The sequence below is a fragment of the Populus alba genome, chromosome 8, assembly GCF_005239225.2.
Source record: "Populus alba chromosome 8, ASM523922v2, whole genome shotgun sequence".
NCBI lineage: Eukaryota > Viridiplantae > Streptophyta > Magnoliopsida > Malpighiales > Salicaceae > Populus > Populus alba.
The window spans coordinates 5,788,433-5,808,681 of record NC_133291.1 but is presented as its reverse complement, the minus strand read 5'-3'; the positions used below and the strand labels follow the sequence as shown (position 1 = coordinate 5,808,681).

General features: G+C 33.7%; 2 protein-coding genes and 1 pseudogene across 2 annotated transcripts; 1 reads left to right on the top strand and 2 right to left on the bottom strand.

Annotated features, from left to right (window-relative positions):
* Positions 1 to 1,125: 1,125 nt before the first annotated feature.
* On the top strand, positions 1,126 to 3,059 carry LOC118062551 (methyltransferase FGSG_00040-like). The gene is given in 2 exon segments (XM_073410952.1): positions 1,126 to 1,378; positions 1,380 to 3,059. Coding segments are annotated over 2 exon segments (1,632 nt in total). The 5' UTR covers positions 1,126 to 1,198; the 3' UTR covers positions 2,832 to 3,059.
* Positions 3,060 to 3,362: 303 nt separating this feature from the next.
* Positions 3,363 to 8,608, bottom strand: LOC118062555 (uncharacterized; annotated as a pseudogene).
* Positions 8,609 to 9,665: 1,057 nt separating this feature from the next.
* LOC118062553 (transcription factor MYB16) lies at positions 9,666 to 11,699 on the bottom strand. Its single transcript, XM_035076365.2, has 3 exons — positions 11,474 to 11,699; positions 11,218 to 11,347; positions 9,666 to 10,767 (listed from the first exon to the last, which is right to left on the bottom strand). The coding sequence occupies exons 1-3, from the start codon at positions 11,604 to 11,606 to the stop codon at positions 9,894 to 9,896; spliced, it is 1,137 nt and encodes a 378-aa protein (XP_034932256.1). The 5' UTR covers positions 11,607 to 11,699; the 3' UTR covers positions 9,666 to 9,893.
* Positions 11,700 to 20,249: the final 8,550 nt, after the last annotated feature.

Here is a 20,249-nt window from a genome sequence, read left to right as displayed (position 1 = left end):
TTCGCAACTTATTACAAAAGGTTAGTCAATCTCACTTTAGCCCTTTCTATGTTTTTCTTGCCATTCTAGATTGTCCTTAGAGAAAACAAACTTCTATGGATGCGCACTTTCTTCTTCTTTTTATTAGAGAGGTTCAAACCGGAGACAGTGGCGGAGACAGAAAATTGTCGTGGAAGCTAAATTAGAATTATCACGACTCACGAGAATCTGTAAGTATTAAAAGATGTTTTGAAAATTTTCGGAGGGACATTGGAATAATCTCCGAGGACTTAGCTTGTTCAACATGCATAAACTTAAGGGACTTTATTGATTTTTTTCAAAATTTGGTGGTCATACCACATCAAAAAAGTTTTAATTTTTTTTTTAGCTGAAAGTCCACAATCCAGGTCGTTGTAGCCGAGTGATTCGAACTTGTTTGACAATTTAAATAATTTTTTACATTAAAATATATATTAATAATATTTTTTTAATTTTTTAAAATTATTTTTTATATTAGTACATCAAAATAATTTAAAAATACTAAAAATATATTAATTTGAGATTAATAAAAAAATAAAAAAAATTAATTTTTATAAAAATATTTTTTAAATACAAAACAAACAGGACTGAATCTTAATCTTTATATAAATTAATTGGAAATATGGACATAAGAAGATATTAAAATTATTTTTTAATATATTGAAGTATTATTTTTTATATTTTAATATTAAAAATTTAAGAATATGTTAGGAAATGTGATGCTTTTTTTATTTAACTTAAAATGAATTTTTTTATGTATTTAGATTATTTTAATGTGATAATATGAAAATAATTTTTAAAAATTAAAAAAAATTATTTTAATTTATTTTTAATAAAAAATATTTTAAACCACTATGCTATTATATTTCAAAACATATACTAAAACAATTTAAAAATTCTAAAAAAATAATTTAAAATTAAAAAAAAAATTCAAATTTTTTTGCAAAAATAAACATGCTCATGGTGGCCTACCTCATGCAATCTCTTTTTTTGACGACAACATTCCAAACTTAACTTTATCCTTAAAAAAAAATTATTGATTGATATTTGACTCATTTATCATATCTAGCTGTTGCGTTGCAGGATGTGACCGTTAGAAGCCCCCAATTTCAAATCCGCAGAGAACAAACCAGTCAAAACACAAGAGATACCCCACTTGCCACCACTGCCAAAAAACAAAATGAGAGAAGAGGACCAACTGCAACAGCCATTAACACCAGAAGAGTTGATGCACGAGCTCAGATTCAAAGCCACTGAGCTTCTTCTCAGAGAAGAATGGCAAGAATCCGTTCAAGTCTACACCCAGTTCATCAATCTCTGTCAAGACCAGATCTCTGTCAAGTCACATCAAAATCACCCACCCAGACCCAGACCTCCTCACCAAGCTTCAAAAATCCCTCTGCTTAGCCCTGTCAAACCGTGCTGAAGCACTGTCCAGGCTTAGAGATCTCACTGGAGCGCTCAAAGATTGTGATCAAGCATTGAAAATTGAGAGTACACATTTCAAGTCCCTTGTTTGCAAAGGCAAAATCTTGCTTAGTTTGAACAGGTACTCCATGGCCTTGGATTGCTTCAAAAATGCTGTTCTTGATCCACAGGCTAGTGGAAACCTTGAAACTCTGAATGGGTACGTGCAGAAATGCAAGAAACTGGAATTTCAATCGAGGACTGGAGCTTTTGATCTCTCTGATTGGATCCTAAGTGGGTTTCGTGGCAAATCTCCAGAGCTTGCTGAGTACACTGGTCCAGTGCAGATTAAGAGGTCTGAGCTCAGTGGAAGAGGCCTGTTTGCAACCAAGAACATTGATGCAGGGACTTTGCTGTTAGTGACTAAAGCAATTGCCACAGAGAGAGGTATATTATCAAGTGAAGATTCTGGTGAGAATGCACGGTTGGTCATGTGGAAGAATTTTGTTGATAAAGTTGTAGATTCAGCTACGAAGTGTGAAAGAACTCACCATTTGATTAGCACATTGTCAAGTGGTGAAGATGAGGATAAGCTTGAGGCTCCTGAAATGAGTCTATTTAGGCCCGAGGCAGAGGAGATTGGAGAGCTAAATGAGAAGCTTGATAAGGTTAAAATTTTGAACGTATTGGATGTGAATTCTCTTGTTGAGGATTCAGTTTCAGCTAAAGTCTTAGGGAGGAATAGCGATTATTATGGTGTTGGATTATGGGTTCTGGCTTCATTCATTAACCATTCATGTAATCCTAATGCTAGACGCTTGCATGTTGGGGATCATGTGCTAGTTCATGCTTCCAGGGATGTTAAGGCGGGTGAAGAAATCACATTTGCATATTTTGACGTGCTTTCTCCATTAAGCAAGCGAAACGAAATGTCAAAGACATGGGGTTTTCATTGCAGCTGCAAGAGGTGCAAATTTGAAGAAGAAATGTGTTCTAAGCAAGAGATGAAGGAAATAGAGATAGGACTTGAAAGAGGGATTGATGTGGGCAGTGCAATTTTTAGGCTAGAGGAAGGTATGAGAAGATGGATGGTGAGAGGGAGGGGGAAAGGCTATATGAGGGCATCATTTTGGGCTGCATATTTTGAAGCTTATGGCTCTGAGAAATCTGTGACGAGGTGGGGAAGACGAATTCCGGCTGTCGATATAGTAGTGGATAGTGTTGCAGAAGCTGTGGGGTGTGATGAGAGAGTACTGAAGGTTTTTATGCAAGCATTTAGAGGAAACGACGTTAGCTTGGTGGATATGGAGAAATCACTCAAGTTGGGAAGAGGAGTACATGGAAAGGTGGTCAAGAAACAACAAGCCTTGAGGTCCCTCCTTGACTCTGGCACTCATGATGCTTGAACATAGGCTATTGAGCTAGTAGCGATGCCAAGTTTTTTCTTTTTCCTTTTTCCTTTTTCTTTTTTGTCTCTGTTTTTCTTTTCTTTTTTTCAACTATTGCAAGGTCATTTTTTACGTTGTTTTCTGCCATATTGACACGATCTGTAGCTTTTGTTTTCTGGCTCTGTCCAAAAATTAGTTTCTAGCTTTAGTATGAATATAAATAACAAGGAAGCACTTCTCTTACAATATCAGGTAAAACTCCAAAAAAAGTACTTTTGAGCATTTTAGTTAAGTGCGTGCCCATTTGCATGGCAACATCCAGATTAAATTTAGAGTTCACTGGGAGAATCCTGGGCAGACTGCAGAACTCAGTTTTTTCCCGCAATCTGACTGCATGCACCTGAGCACCAAAGCCATATCGACCCCTAGAAGCAATTTGTGACGGACTAGCAGAGAAATTTTTTTTCTTTTTCTCCCCCAAAAACTCCTTGGACGAGGAGTGGATTTATTCGCCACTCTTGGAACAGGGGATTTGAGCATAACTCCAAATTAGGCATATGAAAATACTTCATTATCATCAATACCTGCCATTTTCTTTTTCATTAACAAGAAATAATGTAATCTATTTTCCCCCCATTACAAAAGTAAAGTTATAAATAATTTCTGTTGACAGTAAGATATGGTGACCTCAAAACTAATACAGTTCCATGCACTCTCAAGGGAGCAAAGGTGCATTGTAACAGCAGGGTGACTGCAGTACAGACCAGAGCAGCCCGAAAACCTACAATATCAAATGATTCATTCTGACCAGCTTATTATAGAGAATGCAGTCTTCCCTCCCAGTGTTGCTCTCCAACAAAGCACTTTGCACAAGTTCCTGATGCAAAAAACTATTGGAAACTAGAAACAGCACATTTGTACGAGTGCAACCCTTATGGGTGAAGCTGAGAGGATACAGAAGCACAGTTCTCACCTTGATTTTCGTGTGGGAAAGAAATGTCCCCAAGCTGTGTATAATCAACCTCATGTCTTCAACCTGAATAGGCGGCAGTTAATCCTCAACACTCCCAGACGCTGACAAAGAGCAAAATTAGGAATTTTAGTCTTAACCTGATGTAGCCAGTTTGATTCCAGTCAAAACACCTGAAAGCCTGTCCCAAAAAAGAAATATTGATAGGGGGTAGATGTAAGAACAATCCTGATATTCTCAAATTGCAGACAAAGAAAAGGGAATTAAGTTTCTGAGAACATGGCTCCAATAATTCCTTATCAATCACAGCCTCCTTCCCAGACAGCTCTTTCTTCTGTCTCCACCTTGTCATCTTTTTTTTCCAGACAAATCTGCAACAGACTTGGGTTTTGTACCTGCATCTTTCAAGTCAGTTTTGTCCTCAATTGCTTCCTCTGTCTTGTCTCTTTCATCACCAGCCCGAGGTTCATGCTCAGCATCCCCACTGGTCTTCCCCTCATCTTTTTTCTGTTTAGCATTTCACCCAATAAAACAACTTATACAGGATGTCGTATTGAATCTCAATGGTTTTACAGGAAAACCAATATTATAATAAATTATCAAACTTGAACTGGAAACTTTTAACATGCAATCCATCTTAGACTTCCCCAACTTGATATGCGACTATTTTGCATGAGAGAGCTTGTCTGAAAGATTATAAAGAAGAATTCTTGCCTCGTTGGATGAGTCATGCCCAGGGCCATCCATTTGTTCATATTCTTCAGGATCCTCCATTTCTTCACATCCTTCAGGATCTTCCTCTGGGTCTTCCTCAGCTTCACTTTCTTCTTCCTGCTTTGGCTTCTTAATAGGATCAACAGAAGTATCCTCCTCCATGACAGTTTTTTCGTCATCCGGCTGATCTGCACTTGACATTTCACTGTTAGCAGATTTAGCTTTCAGAGGTAGAGCTCACTAGTCTTCAGGTGCCTTCCTAATGATTTCTTGTCGTCCTTCACATCCATTCCCCCCCACTGCCTCTTGCGTCGATTTCTTTTTCTTATGAATTTTATTTGTGGCTTCTGCATATAAGAGAGGAACACTGGAAAATGCCTTAGCAACTGAATCAAGTAACATTCATGTAGATGGAGTAACCATTGTGAACCAACCTGGAGAAACGTCAAAAGACGAGATCCCATTTGATACTGAAGCATCTCATATAGTGATTCAGCAAACAGTGCGAGCTGCAAAAGTAGTAGAACAGTTAAATTACTCTCAGCACACAAAGAGTTTCATTGAATTTAGGCATACACAAAGGAAAAATATAACACGGTATTATCAAGGCAAACCTCAAATGTTGATTCTTCAACATCCTTACCAGTGTACTCCAAAAGTGCGTCGAGGGAAAGTGATAAAGAGCACAGATGTGGCACCGAATGCATCATTAGGCAATAATATTAAGTTAAGGCAAAGTGTTTCATATTATTGGTCTTTTTTTTTGGACAACACTGACAATTAATATAAGTTGCTTATGCCTTTTAATGTAGCAGTTAGTAGCATAAATATGTGCCAAGCAATAATCAAAACCTATTTTGCCTTCCTTGTTGCCTTTTGTTTTCAAAACAAGTCCAGGGTGTCTAGGAGGTTCTTCAGGCTTCCTCTTTTCCTTTACTTCTTATTTGATTTGTTCCAGGACTCATCTTATCCACCTTTGTCCTTGTTATCTTCCTTCAATCTTTCATAAACCTTCAACTTTCCTCCCTTACTGTTAGCATTATCCTTCAGAGCAACCTTTTGCTTGTCAGCCTTAACTTCAGTTTTAGTCCCTGAGCTGCTTTTCTGGTCACTTTCCTTTTCATGCTTCTTATCCTCCTTGAGATCCCTCATCTCGCTTGAATTAGGCACACCTAGCTTGCTTCTCTGCAATTGGGGATTTTGACTTAGTGTTAAGAATTATTTTCTAAGGTCACCGGTCCCACCACTGGCTCCTCCTGAACCATTGAGCTTTCTTTTCATTACTTTCTTAATTATTTTCTTTTTTATGGTAGTTTTGATACCAGTACCTTGTGTAGCTACAGGACTGATGGTATCTGAGGTATTCTTTGGTTGATCCTCACTGTAGTCCTTCTCAGCTTTCATATCAGACTGCAAGTCATTATCTTTATTTTGAGTAGATTTACAACGCAGCAGACTAAACTTACAGCCAAAGTATTTAGGAGCACAAACAAAGAAGAACATAAATTATTTAGATGAAGTTAGTTTTGGATACAGAACATTTTGTCCTATTCAAGATTTCAGGGACCACAAACATGAGAGCATAAAAAAAAAAAAAATTCCTTCATCAATGTGTGATGTAATCTTAGATCCTAAGAAATTTGGAGCAACTAGCAAGTACTTCACATTAAGTAAGGATATTATCTTAATACATGCAGTAGCAAGAATTTCAACCCACATTACTGATTAATTACTAGAAAACGTGGAAATAAGCTAAAGAAAAACAGAACACATGACTATAAGGATTATGTCAGGGTATAGATATACTTAAATTAGAAAAAAAAAATTCCGAAATAACAATGAATAGGAGTAAAAAAGACCTGTTGAGCACCACTCATGGAAGCTGAGCCATAAACTGCTCTGTATTGGCCCTCCTTCATAATGTGATGTGGTTGAAGCATATCTCTGAATCCACCAACATCAGCCTCCTGAGGACCACCTAGAATCGATGAATGCCTAGAGGCCAATGAATGTTGAGAGCCCCCATCATGCCCCCCAACAGAGCTCCCAGAATAGGTCATTCCTAGCTAACCAGATTTCAATTAAAAAAATGACAGCTTTATCCACAACTCGCTCACAAGAGTACCGTATCATCAAAGCATGAGACACTATATCCCGAATCAATCAAAAGTAATACACATAAGAGTGGCTGTCCAAATTACAAGAAAAGCTACAATAATTTTACTGATTTGCGTACAATCAAAATTAACGAGCAGTAAGAAAGAACAAAATGCTCGAATTACAAAGGAAAACTTCTAGAATAAGCAGCTCCCAGTTATGAAAAAAGAAAAACAAATAGCGAGAAGACGAGATTACAAATTTAAAAATGAGACCTTTACTCCACGACCCCTCACACGGGAAGAAAAAAATTACACCAGAACACAGCATGGATAATTATCAACTAATCAAGCTGTGGCATTGTGTTTGTTTCTGCTTTTCAAATTCTTTTTCACCTCAAAAACATTAAATTGATGATTTTTGAAGTAATTTATAATGGTTTTGATGTGATGATTTTAAAAATAAAAATAAGAAATCATTTTAATACATTTTCAATTAAAAATCAATTTTGAAAAGCACCTCATCCACAATAACAAACACACACTTAGACAACATACACCGAAAGAAATTGCCCAAGAACAGCAATTTTCAGTCATTCATATGTCATCAAAATCAAAAGACGGTGAAAAAAAATAATCTGGCCTAATTACAAGAAAAGCTGCAATTTTTACTTTGCAGTGAACAGCACGTAAAAGAAAGTTCTTACATATTGAGCATAGTCAGATTGGGCACCATAAGCATTGCTGCCTCTCGGAGAATACATATTATTTAAACCAATGAATTAAAAACCTAGCAAAAACACCTGCAATTAAAAGCCAAACAAACATAATATAAAAACAAACATTGAAAGAGACAGCCAGTGACTAGAGAAGAAAATGATAACAACCAACCCGCAATTCATATTATACGGAATTACGGACTGCTGCTTGTGGGTGTTTTTTATTCTCTTAAAATCTCTAAAACAAGAGACCATTGGTTGCATTTGGGCCCAAATGAATTAATACCCTGCTTTCTTTGTTTTTTTTTAAGTGTTCTTGCTCCATGACCAATTTACGGCTCAAGTTCGCCACGCGCTACTAAACTTCCTCTTCTCTTGCGAAACAGGCTGTCAACATTCTATTTGTCCTTGCTTCTACAAACCTACACCACTCAATCTCCACCACGTCTTTGCAACTGACCATGATTTCCAAGCTATAGGGTGAACTGTTACCTGTTACCACATACAGCGATGAATGCATAAAAGAAAAGGAAAGATGCTGAAAATATTGTTGTTGTTATTAATTTATCATTTCAAGCATGAATATTTCTAAAACAATTGCTAATTTTACCAAAAAAAATATGATCTTATTCAATATATAGTCCTGGAAGAACTGGATAGTTTTGCAAATATTATGTAATTTTATTTGAAGAAACAAAAATAATAATTAAAAGAAGGAAATAGAAAGTGAAGTGCCAAAATGTTCTTTAAAAAAACCACAACAAACGAGCACCGGAAAACACAAAGAAGGAGATCGAGCAGATCGTAATTAAGAGGTACAGGCATTTAACAAATATATGTGCAAACACTGAATGGCGGCAGTAAGATTAGATGGGATAGCATATGCAGACATCATTGCGATAATCAATAATAGCTTAACGGGAAAATGTTATTGCCGTCGAGACACCATATCTGTTAATATAGTGTCCACCAAGTGGCTTCTACGTCCAGGGAGAGATCCTTCAGTTAATTCAATGGCGGCAACAAATGGCTCGTCATCTGTGTTTGCCCATTCCCTTTATCCGGTGGTTTTTCTTTTTGTTTCTGCACTTTTATTTAGCTCATGTCTTCCCTTTTTGTTGCTCTGTTTTCGGTTGTTGTTTTTCCTCAGCCTCTGTTTTGTGCTCCCTTCTCCATGTAGATTCCCACTTAATCAGTGTTTTAATTGATCTCGGCTTATGAAAAAAACAAATTAAAAATATTACAGATAGATGCTTGACTCGCGTGGAAAAATAATAATCACAATATTACGATGCGTGTAGATAAAGAAGACAACCTTGGGTCATGAATTAATGACTTGCTCCGTGCATTTCTCAGACGGTCCTTGTTGGGTTGCCTCATATCACTCGTCTGCCCGATATCCTCGAGGGCTACTGCTCTCTGCCTGAGATAGCGAGACACTGTGATAAGAGATGCGACACCTCCATTTATTAATGCATTTTCAAAACACAGACCAGGATTGTTTTTTCGCAGATATACAAGATGGCGTTAGGTAAAGACAACTAAATCCAATCTTTATTTGGAAGGCATAAGAAATTGGGGGAGATGATTAATTAAAAAAAAACAAGAAGTTTAGGGGTTCGGGTTTCTAGGATTAATTCATGTAGTTTCCTTGTTTAGAGTTAATTATAAATATTTAAAAACATTACCACATGAAATAATAATTATCTAACGTATTAAATTAATATCATTGATTTTTATTTGAATAATTTTTTTTATATATTTTATCATAATTTAATTATAAATAAAGCCTAATAAATGCATTCCGATATATAATACTTAATGTGTGCCCTAAGGTTTAGAGCGTGTTTGGTAGTGTGGTAGCGGTTGCTTTTCAAATAGCTTTTTGTGCCGAAATACATGCTAATGATGTTTTTTTATTTTTTAAAAATCATTTTTGACATCAGCACATCAAAACGATCCAAAAAGTACAAAACTGAACTTAATTTTAGCAAAAAAAAAAAAAAAATTTTGAAATTTGACGAAACGCAGTTTCGACCGCACTACCAAACGGTCTCTTAATAAGCCTTTTTTTTTTTTTTTTTGCAAATCAAGAAACTCATTTTCTCTTTTTTTTTTTGCAAATCAAGAAACTCATTTCCTTCCCTTCTATCATGATAATTGGGCTAAGAAAAACCATGGGTGATGTATCAACATAAATTTTATACAAGAATGATATTGAATTGACTAATTACTTAAAAAAATTCCATATCGCAATAAATCTTTCTAAACTAGTGTCTTTACGTCATATATTCAATATATAAAGATCTAATGTTACACTTGATCATGCAATGAAATTAACAGATAGAACATCTAAAGAACCTTCATTTATAAAGATCTAATGTTACACTTGATCATGCAATGAAATTAACAGATAGAACATCTAAGGAACCTTTATTTATAAAGGTCTGATGTTACACTCGATGCAATGAAATTAACCATTACGAGTCCCTCAGTCAAACCCTACAATTAGGCTCCTTTTCGTCTTCTTCTTCTTTATAGTACTAGAACTATTTATAAAAGTAGCTATTAGTGTAGATGATCAAAATACAGATGACCCAGTTTGAGAAGCATCCACCAGATTGAGTAAGCTATTCCAATAAATATCTTCAAGATTACCAGCATAGTTATCATTAATATTCTCTCCAGAAAAGGTCGGGTTGTGGTCCAGAGAATTACACACTAAAATTTCCGAAAATCCATCAATGATAGGTGCGTTTTCATTCGCTGAAGAGTCAACAAACCACGCATTATGATCGCCGGCAAACGGGCTTGTATCATGAATTGCCATTGAACTGTCCAAATTTCGTTTCACTTGTGCTGGTTCTTTGAGTTTCTCAAAGCACTCCAACTGGTTTCCCCTATCAAACTCACTGGCCGTAGTCCCACTGTTGCATGTAGCATTATTTGTGGCAAAAGCTAGTGTGGTGGTTGGATTTTTCTGAACTCCAATGAGTGGGATGGCTAATGCATTTTCTGAGAAATTCAAAGTGGATGTTGGAGACTCAAGAGAGTCACTGCTGCCTACCGAGAACATGCTGAAAACGACCCCTTGCCATGCTTTGAGTACATCAAGACACCGTGGTCTTTCTGTTGGAGCTGCACTACCTTTGTCGGAGACTTGAGCTGAAACTGCAGAGCCTAGAAGGTTTTTGGGAGGATTAGGTACACTTAACTTTGACTCACGGACCAATCTGGCTTCGGCCTCTAGTCGAGCACTCTCCCATTGAGCCATGTGGCTTAAATTGGCAGAACCCTTGGAATGGCCACTTCCGGAGCCGAAAGAATCAGCTTTTGGCTTGTGGGTCACAGGATCAATGCCCATTTTGTCTAATCTTTTCTTAAGATGTGTGTTCCAGTAATTCTTGATCTCGTTATCGGTTCTTTTCGGCAAGTGTGTAGCAATGGCTGACCACCTGTATAAAACAAGACGTACGGTCATCTTCACGTACAAAGCATCATGCGTGTCATCGTCTCAACCTAGAGTTTATAATACTTGGTACGTAGTGATTTGTATGATACGAAGAATATAGTTTTATATCAAAACATCCTCTCGAATTTAGGTATGTATTAAAATAATATATTTTTTTATTTTTTTATATTAAAACATTAAAATAATTTTAAAATATGTATAAAAATTAATTTTAAACAATTTGTTTTTCTCAAATTTTAAGAGTATGATTTTCAACGCATTCACACCATCATGTGCCTTTCCTGATCTGAGAGCGGACACAAAATCCGGAAACCAAAGATCATCGAAGGAATAATAATACCAAAGTGGAAACCATGAGATGAGACCACATATATGAGAGTGTGACCGTCAATTTCAAGATCCTATATATCACCGCGAGGAACTACCATCTCACCTGTTTCCAAGAAGAGCATGCAGCTGAATGATTGATTGTTCTTCCTGCAAATTAAACTTTCCTCTCTTGATATCTGGCCGAAGGTAGTTGGTCCACCTGAGTCTACAGCTCTTCCCGCATCTCTGAAGTCCTACACACACACACACACCAAAAAACAAAAGGAAGGGATAACAATCAAGCTATCGTTTAATAAAGACTAGGGCACCAAGTGAATAAATAATTGGGAGTAAATAAAGGGTTTGTTAATGTAAATCACCAGCTTTGGCAGGCAAGGCTTGCCAGCTTCCATGGCCATGCTCTTCGACGTAAGCCAAAAGCTTCTGGTCTTCTTCAGGAGTCCATGGCCCTTTCTTCAGTCCCACCTTCTCAAAGCATTGAGACTTTACCATATTTCAGACCAACCGAGGGTACTATGATAGCCAACTTTAGGTTGATGAGAGAGAAAGACTTGACGTGGAAGGTAAGGAGAAATATCAGGGGTAGACAAGTGAATTAGAAAAACACGTGCACAATATATAGGCGCGCTCTGGGTAATATAATGAATATTGTCGATGTGGATCCGTACAAATCCACCTTGAAATTACTAGAATTAGAAAGACTGAAATTGTACAGTACTGTTTATTTTTTTATTTAATTTTTTTTTTATTTAAATTAATATTTATTTAATATTTTTAGATTATTTTAATGTGATGATATTGAAAATAATTTTTTAAGAATAAAAAATATTATTTTAATATATTTTAAAAAATAACAGTAAGAATCTCTTACCTGACAACCAGCCTCAGGCGTGAAAAAGGGACTGAAAATTAGAGCAGCTTTTGAGAGAAATCTTTAATTTTCAACGGACAGCAGTTATTTCCTTGCCCTTTCAGCCAGTCATGCGGTCACTCTAGCTCTCTCCAGTCTCCTTCGTGATTTATTTTTCTAGTGCAATACATTGGGCAGTTGATAGTATTAATTAAAATTCCGAGAGCTATATATTATTTATCATCCATAAATTATTTATTTTTACAAGATGAAATAATAAATACTACTGCTTTAATTGCATGTGAATACCCCCCAGAAGAAATTACATATGAAATATTCGATCAAATCCTCGCCTGAAATGGGAAAGAAGAAGCAAACGAATTAACAAGATCTCATCAACTGCTAGCTACCTGGGATTCTTTGTTTGCACATTACATCACATATATTATAGCAAAATTAAATTATCCGTCGATACTCGGTAGGATATATATGATAGAATCCGCTTTTTAGAGAAGCTCAATGCCGCCGAACCTATAAATGGAGCGTGCATGCAAACCAGTACGAGTACGAAAAATTTTGAGTGCAAATTCTATGAAAGTATTGTACTTTCATTTTGTATGTTAGAGATGTATTGACAAAAACCATCCAGACATTTGAGATGAATCGATCATGCGCATGCATTAACCTAGTCTGCTCAATAATAATAATAACAACTTAGTTTGAGTGCCAAAATATATTAAAAAAGATCAACTTAGACTCAATTTAGGCTTGGTTTTAATTTTAATTTTAATTTTCGCATTGGAATTTGATTTTTTTAATTAAGGCTGATTTTATCTTCTTTTGAGCCGAGTTAAAGTGCATGAGCCGCCGTTATCCATGTAATTTGGACGATTTCCCGTGAACTATCAGTGAAGTGCGTGGATGGAAAGTGCAGCATTGGGAAACAGAGTATGCATTTAGGATAACGTTGAGAAAACTTTTTATTTTGGCAGTGAAATCAATAGTTATAGAGATCAACTGGTTGCCATATTGGCGTGCTGCTGTGGACTTATGATATGATATGTTTATGCATTATTATAGATTTGTAGAAAAAAAAAAAAAAATTATATGGAGAAATACTATTGCAATCTACAATGTTTTCTAGAAAAATTAAATTAAAATAATATTAAAAAAATAAAATAGACAAAAATAACTTTGAATATATATATATATATATATATATATATATATATAAAACATCATGTAGGGAAAACATTGTAATAATCTATAATGTTTTGTGAGTAAATATACAATTGTAATTCTCAACCAACTCAATATTAAAAAAAAATCAATAAAAATAATTTTGAAAAAAATCATAAAAAAAAAAAAGGAAAAAAAAAAACTATGCAGGAAAACACTATAGCAATTTATAGTGTTTTTTGAAAAAATCTACAGTTGTAATTTTTAACCAGTTTAATATTAAAAACATTAAAATAGATAAAAACAGTTTTGAAAAAAATTATAGCAAAAAAAAATCATGTGGGAAAACACTTTAGCAAGTCTACAATGTTTTTTTTTATAAAAAAATAACTATAAACTAAATCCTCAGCTTGCTTAACATGAGAAAAAAAAAACTAAAAATGATCATTTTAAAAAAAAAATCATAAAAAAAAAAAAATCATATAGGAAAACATTGTAACAATTCATAATGTTTTTTTTATGATAGATTTAAATTCTTAACCAGTTTAATATTAGAAAAAAATTAGTAAAAATAATTTTTTAAAAAAATATATAATTTATTCTTTAAAAAGAAGTAATTCATGGAAAAAAAATGTAAAAACAAAAAATATACATAAAAATATTAGTACAATGAAAATAAAATAAAAGGCCCGGGAAAAGCTCTTTTAGAGTATTGTTAATTTATCGAGATTAAAATGTTTCTGGCCAATTTGTATTTTTTCTTTTAAAAAAAAAAAAAGCATAAGCAGATGAGAGTTTATTTTTTATTAATTAGAAAAGCAGGGAGGATTGAAGGGTCGACGTCATCGCAGATAAATTCGGATTGAAGGATTTTAATTTCCGTAGCTGTAGCATTTAACTCCTTTCATGTCATGAGAGTTTGGATTGACAGCGTGATGTTAATTCGAGGTATTTAAAAGCGTGTTTGAATAAATTTTATTTGAAAATATATGGGAATAATTTTTTTTTTAAAAAAATATTTTTAATATTAAAATAATAAAAAAAAAATTAAATTTTGCTCGAGCCATAACATAATGTGAAACAGGGGCGACGAAGTCTGTTGTCCAATTGTCCAAAACCAGAGATACAGCCAGCACATGTTACCGACGAGATCTTTTCTTACGTTGCAGAGATTTGACAAAAAATTATCAATTTATTTTTCTTATAATAATAGTTGGTTGTTTGTATTATTATATGTGTATTGATGTTTACAATTACATGTCCTGCTGTGTCTGATTTTCGAATAAATACTGTATTTACTCTGTGGGAGCGATGGGTCCTAAGCTCTTAGTCTACATGGGCCCATTGCATAAAAAACCAGCCATCTAGTTCGTCTGAGTTTAGTTCGTCTCTCTGGAATATGAGATCCCATTTGAAGCCCGAGCCATCTAGTTCTTCTTTTCTTCCTCGGGCACTTGAGCCAAACATCCATCCATTGGATTCATTTAATTGCTTTCTTGAATTTATTAATGCGTAAACTACAAGTAGTCAGAGTCATCACTGTGGACCAGGCACATATAATAATGTCAATTTTAAATCTTTTTAAAAGTATAAAAATAAATAGGGTTTAGTTCCCTATGCATATGAGTTCTCAATTTTTTCGTGTGCAAGAATATTTTCTCAATGTCAAAACTTATTGTACTTTCATTTTGTAAGTTACCGTTTCATACCGTGCATGTATTGACAAAAACCATCCAGATTTGAGATGAATCTACCATGCGCATTAATCTAGTCTGCTCAATAATAATAATAATAGTAACAGCTTAATTTGAGTGCCAAAATATATTTAAAAAGATCAACTTAGACTCAATTTAGGTTTGGTTTTAATTTTAATTTTGGCCTTGGAATTTGACTTTTTAATTAAGGCTGATTTTATCTTCTTTTGAGCCGAGCTAAAGTGCATGAGCCGCCGTTATCCATGTAATTTGGATGATTTCCCGTGAACTATCAGTGAAGTGCGTGGATGGAAAGTGCAACATTGCAAAACAGAGTATGCATTTAGGATAACCTTGAGAAAACTTTTTATTTTGGGGTGAAATCAATAGATATATAGATCAATTTATCGAGATTAAAATGTTTCTGGAAAATTTTTTATTTTTTAGAAAAAAAAAAAAAGCAGAAGCAGATGAGAGTTTATTTTTTATTATTTACAAAAGCAGGGAGGATTGAAGGGTCGACGTCATCGCATATAAATTCGGATTGAAGGATTTTAATTTCCGTAGCTGCAGCATTTAACTCCTTCCATAGCACGAGAGTTTGGATTGACAGCGTGATATTAATTTGCAATAAACAAATATATAGTATTTGAAAGTATGATAATGATTTTTTTAAAAAATATTTTTTATTTAAAAATATTTCAAAATAATATTTTTTATTTTTTAAAAAATTATTTTTAATATTAATATATTAAAAAAATTAAAATATATATGAAAAAATTTCAAATTTTGCTCCACCCCATAACACAGCGTGAAACAAGGGCGACCAAAGTCTGCTGTCCACTTGTCCAAAACCAGAGATACAGCCAGCACATGTTACCGACGGGATCTTTTCTTACATTGCAGAAATTTGACAAATACTTGTCAATTTATTTTTTTTAACAGAATAGTTGTATGTGTATTTATGTTCACAGGTACATATCCTGCTGTGTCTCTGATTTTCGAATAAATACTGTATTTACTCTGTGGGAGCGATGGGTCCTAAGCACATTTATAAGAAAAAAACGTTAGATTAAAAACGAGTTGAGACTGTTTCCCTTCGTATTTAATTCAAGATAGCAAAGTGTACTGTTGATGTCATTAGAGTTAGAACCCACCCGTTCCAAGCCTATCAATAAAGCAGCTAATATAATTATTGATAGCGCAACGGTCATAAATGGCATGCTTTCTTTTATTTTATTTTTATTTCCAACGATAATAACGAAAGGATTAAAATTTTGGATCCAATTTCAAATCCCATGATTTATTAAAAATACTTAACTTTGAAGAAAGATTAGGAAAAAAAAAAAAAAACATTAAGAAAAGAGATATCGATATTCTTATTAATTATCCTTGCTTTGCCTCTATTCTTTCTCCTTTTCTTCTTCTTTTAGTTTCCAACAATATCGATCTTGAAGGTGTGACGTTCTTGGGGATCCTTTAATTTTGTATGCAGACTCTGAGGAATGGTACTCCTCGCTCCTTTAGTTTTTATGATGCATATGTCCACCAGCCAAAGCATTTCACGTGGTAACTCATCAAAAGACTATCAAATGTCGCGATAATAGACTCCCTGGAGCTCTAAATCTACAGAGGCCCATTGCATCAAAAACCAGCAGACAAGATGTTAGACGAGAGTATATTTGAAGGTGAAGTCGGGTGGCCATATATATTGAAAGATACACAATCAAAATAAATCATGTGATGGAAGAAAACTTCATTTTGAAATATGTTTGATGAAATGAACGAAGAGAAACGCCAATTCAATGAAAGCAAAGGGAAGAAGTTCGATGCATGAAATTGTTATTAATCTAATACAATTTGAATGGAGATTTTTGAATTTTTAAAGCTGAAGAAACAAGAACAAGGTTAAAGGTATGAATATAGTTGTTAGAGCAAGGTATAATTAAACAAGGTTAAAGGTATGAATATAATTGTTATAGATCTCAATGCTTGTTATAATATGACAGGATTTCTCGTGGAAAACAAAATGAAGCGTCTAATATGCATTTATGTTTAGCTGTCTAATTAGAAATCATTTTCTAGTGTTGAATCATGACCGTTGCTTTATCTAATGCATGATGATGAATTTAAATATCATTGTATCTAAGAATTGAAAACTGCTCCATTACATTGACAGATGATTTTGGGACTTTATCTACGTACTTCTAATCAGATGAGAGGCTGAATTAACTTTATTGTATTTAGATTTTAACACTTCAATTAATATTCAAAATAAAAAAGAAATGAAATTGTAAAAAAAATAGCGATATAAGCCTTATTTTCTAGGATAAACGATATATATATAATAGAAATAAGGGTATTCCACAACTCTGTCTAAGAGCATTGCCCCAGTACCAATAAACCGTTAATGAAATATATTTTCTTGACAACAATTCTAAAAAAGAAATGACATTCATCGTTCTGGGTTTTAGTGGTAGATTTTGTTAGATAATTTGAGGATTTGTTTTTAATAAAGTAAGTTAGCAATTATTCAATTAAAGAATCAATGCGTGCCTCGTTAACTGGTGAGAAATATATATATATATATATATATATATATATATATATATATATAGAGAGAGAGAGAGAGAGAAAGAGAGCGATATTATATTCACTGGCGAGATTTGCCGATGGAGTAATTGTTTTGATTTACAGTAATGAATAAATGACTTATCGCGCGCATGGGTTTCCTTCAATGTATCGGGCACCATTCTTCACTCCTCCCTTCCCTGTGTTTACTTTTTAGTACTCAGTGAATCGAGTTTTTTTTTCCTGAGAAAAAACAAACACATGTTGAAAAAATATTTCACAAACCAGCAACAGCTTAACTCAGAATTGTTATGTTTTCCCAAATGCTTCTTGAACGGTGCTAATTTCTCAAATAATATTTTTTGTCGTGTCAGTGGAAGCTGCGGATCAGTGACTTTGGTTTGTTCAGGTCTGCGTAAGCAATGATTCAAATGCTCATCATAGTTAGAAAGTGATAAACAGTGTTTATAGTTATGGTTACCGCTATTGCACGCGACCACCGCTGCCTCCCCCCCTCCCTCTGTTGGCATCTGGCAAGCAGGATTAGGAAGTGAAAGTAATGTTAGTTATGGTTACCGTTATTACACAAAAAGAGATGAAGGAGTGGTTCTCTAATTTTATAGAAAATATTTAGGACATTTAAGCATGCTTCGCAAGTATTTTATAACAAAAAACTGGTTACACCAAGAAAAAATTCACCCGAAAATATTCTATTTCTTGAAGATAATCAGATTCTTCTGCCTCAATGTCCAATTTTGAACGAGGTGAATTAACACCTAGTTGCTGCACATTCATATCAATACAATGATAAGACATGGTTCTGAGCTGAAGATCCCATTCTTTTGTTCACAGCATAATTAAACCACCTTTTCTACCATTACCCTCTCCTCCACATTAATCTACACATAGGCTACTGAGGAAAGAAGTCTTCTCTTTCAACTCCTTCAAATTCTTTGTTCTTAAGTTTTGTCTTCGATGAAAACACAATTTCGGGGGTTTCAAGCTTAAGCAGCTTGCATAAAAATTGAACTGCACCTGGGTGCCCCAACCCATGGCAGTTCCAACTCAACAGACTCATGGTGATCATAGGCTGGGTTGCTGAGCTATCCCTCTCTCTGATATGTTTTTGAGTAGCATGGCGGCACAGTGCAACAACCCTTCTTTTTTGTTTAACAACATCATCTAATTTCTCTTCTTTCACCCTTCTCTCCCGGGAAGACTTTTGTTTTTGCAACACCATCCTCTCGTGCACATTCCAGGTCTTAATATTTATTTTTGCAGCTTCTCTAGTCATTTGGCCCTCAATTGTACGGGTAGGATGGGGGGTTTGGACGTCGGAAGGGTTAGTTACTAGAAGTTGAGGTGAAATTTGGAAAGAAATTGATAGAAATTTTTTTTCATCGCCGATTTCAAGTGAAAAAATCTCTATACAACTGTTGTTAATTATGTTTACTTAAATTAATTAAGTGTTTATGATATATATGTTAATGGTTTTTGATATATTGCATATTTTTTTATTAAAATATTAGACGAGAAATTATTGAAAAATAAATTTTATAACATCCTTTAAATTATTCCAGAGTTTATTTTTAGTATAATTTTTTTATTATATGTTATTTTTATTTTTATTGTCTTTCAAATAAGCCATTTCTTAATGAAGGTAAAAATATTTTTATCAATCAACCTTTTAATTGCTTGTCAATGATGACTGTTTTTTGTTTTTATCAATACAATGTCCAAATATCTTTTATAGATTTATCAATATTCTACCTCTATTCTTATAGTTTGAAATTTTCAATAGTACCCTTATAGTTTTTATAAAGTTTCATTTTTGCCCTTTACTACTAACCAACTAACAAAAGCTAACTTTTTCATATTTTTATTTTATTTTCTCTGATTTCTATCTCATTTTCTCCTCTTGAGTCCACATATATGCTATAATATTTTACAAAATACATTTAGAAATATATATATATATATATATATATAAACTAAAAAAATAAATTTAAGAAGTAGGTTATTTAATAGTTTGTAGTAACATTGATACTTTAGAAATTAGAAGGGTAATATTGAGAAATTTTAAGCTACAACTAATTTGGGGTATTGTGGAGAATCGATCCAAATTAATGCGCCTGATATAGCCGTAATATCATGTGATGGAATGAATATTTAAATGGGTAAACTAGATTGTATTAAGTTTTAAAACAAATACTAAGTTAAATTTTTTAAAACAATTTAAGAAATAAAAAAAATTTAACTTCTTTCAAGAAAATAAAAATTAAAAAGTGGTTGTCACTTATTATTTTTTTGGAATCTATCAAACACTAAATTCAAGCTCAAGTATATATAGGTTTAACAAGCTATCAAATTTTTTATTTATAATCTTAATCAATTATTTAACTTGAACTCATGTGAATTTGACAGTTTGCCCGAACTAGTAACACTGAGTCTGTGCTTTTTTTATTTTTACTTTAAAAATATCTTGTGTTAGTAAGGTTGAGATATTTTACTATCAGCTTTAAAGTTAAATGTTCAATTGGAAAGAGAGTGGTATATATGGTTGGTTGAACTCTCATTATTCTACTCAATGGTTGAATAAGCGTGCACTCTTGTGGTTGAAATAGTGTTTGGTGTGGATGAGAAACTTGAAATTTCTACACATGTGAGTGGGGAAATCCGTCATCGATTATGAATAAAAAGTTTTAAGTTGTTTATATACAAAATAGACTTGTAATAAGACAAAAATATTAGATGACATGCTTGATAATATTATAATTGTGAACCAACACTAAATAAAAGTAAAAATTAAGTAGTAAAAATTAAAAATGTGATGGAACTTCC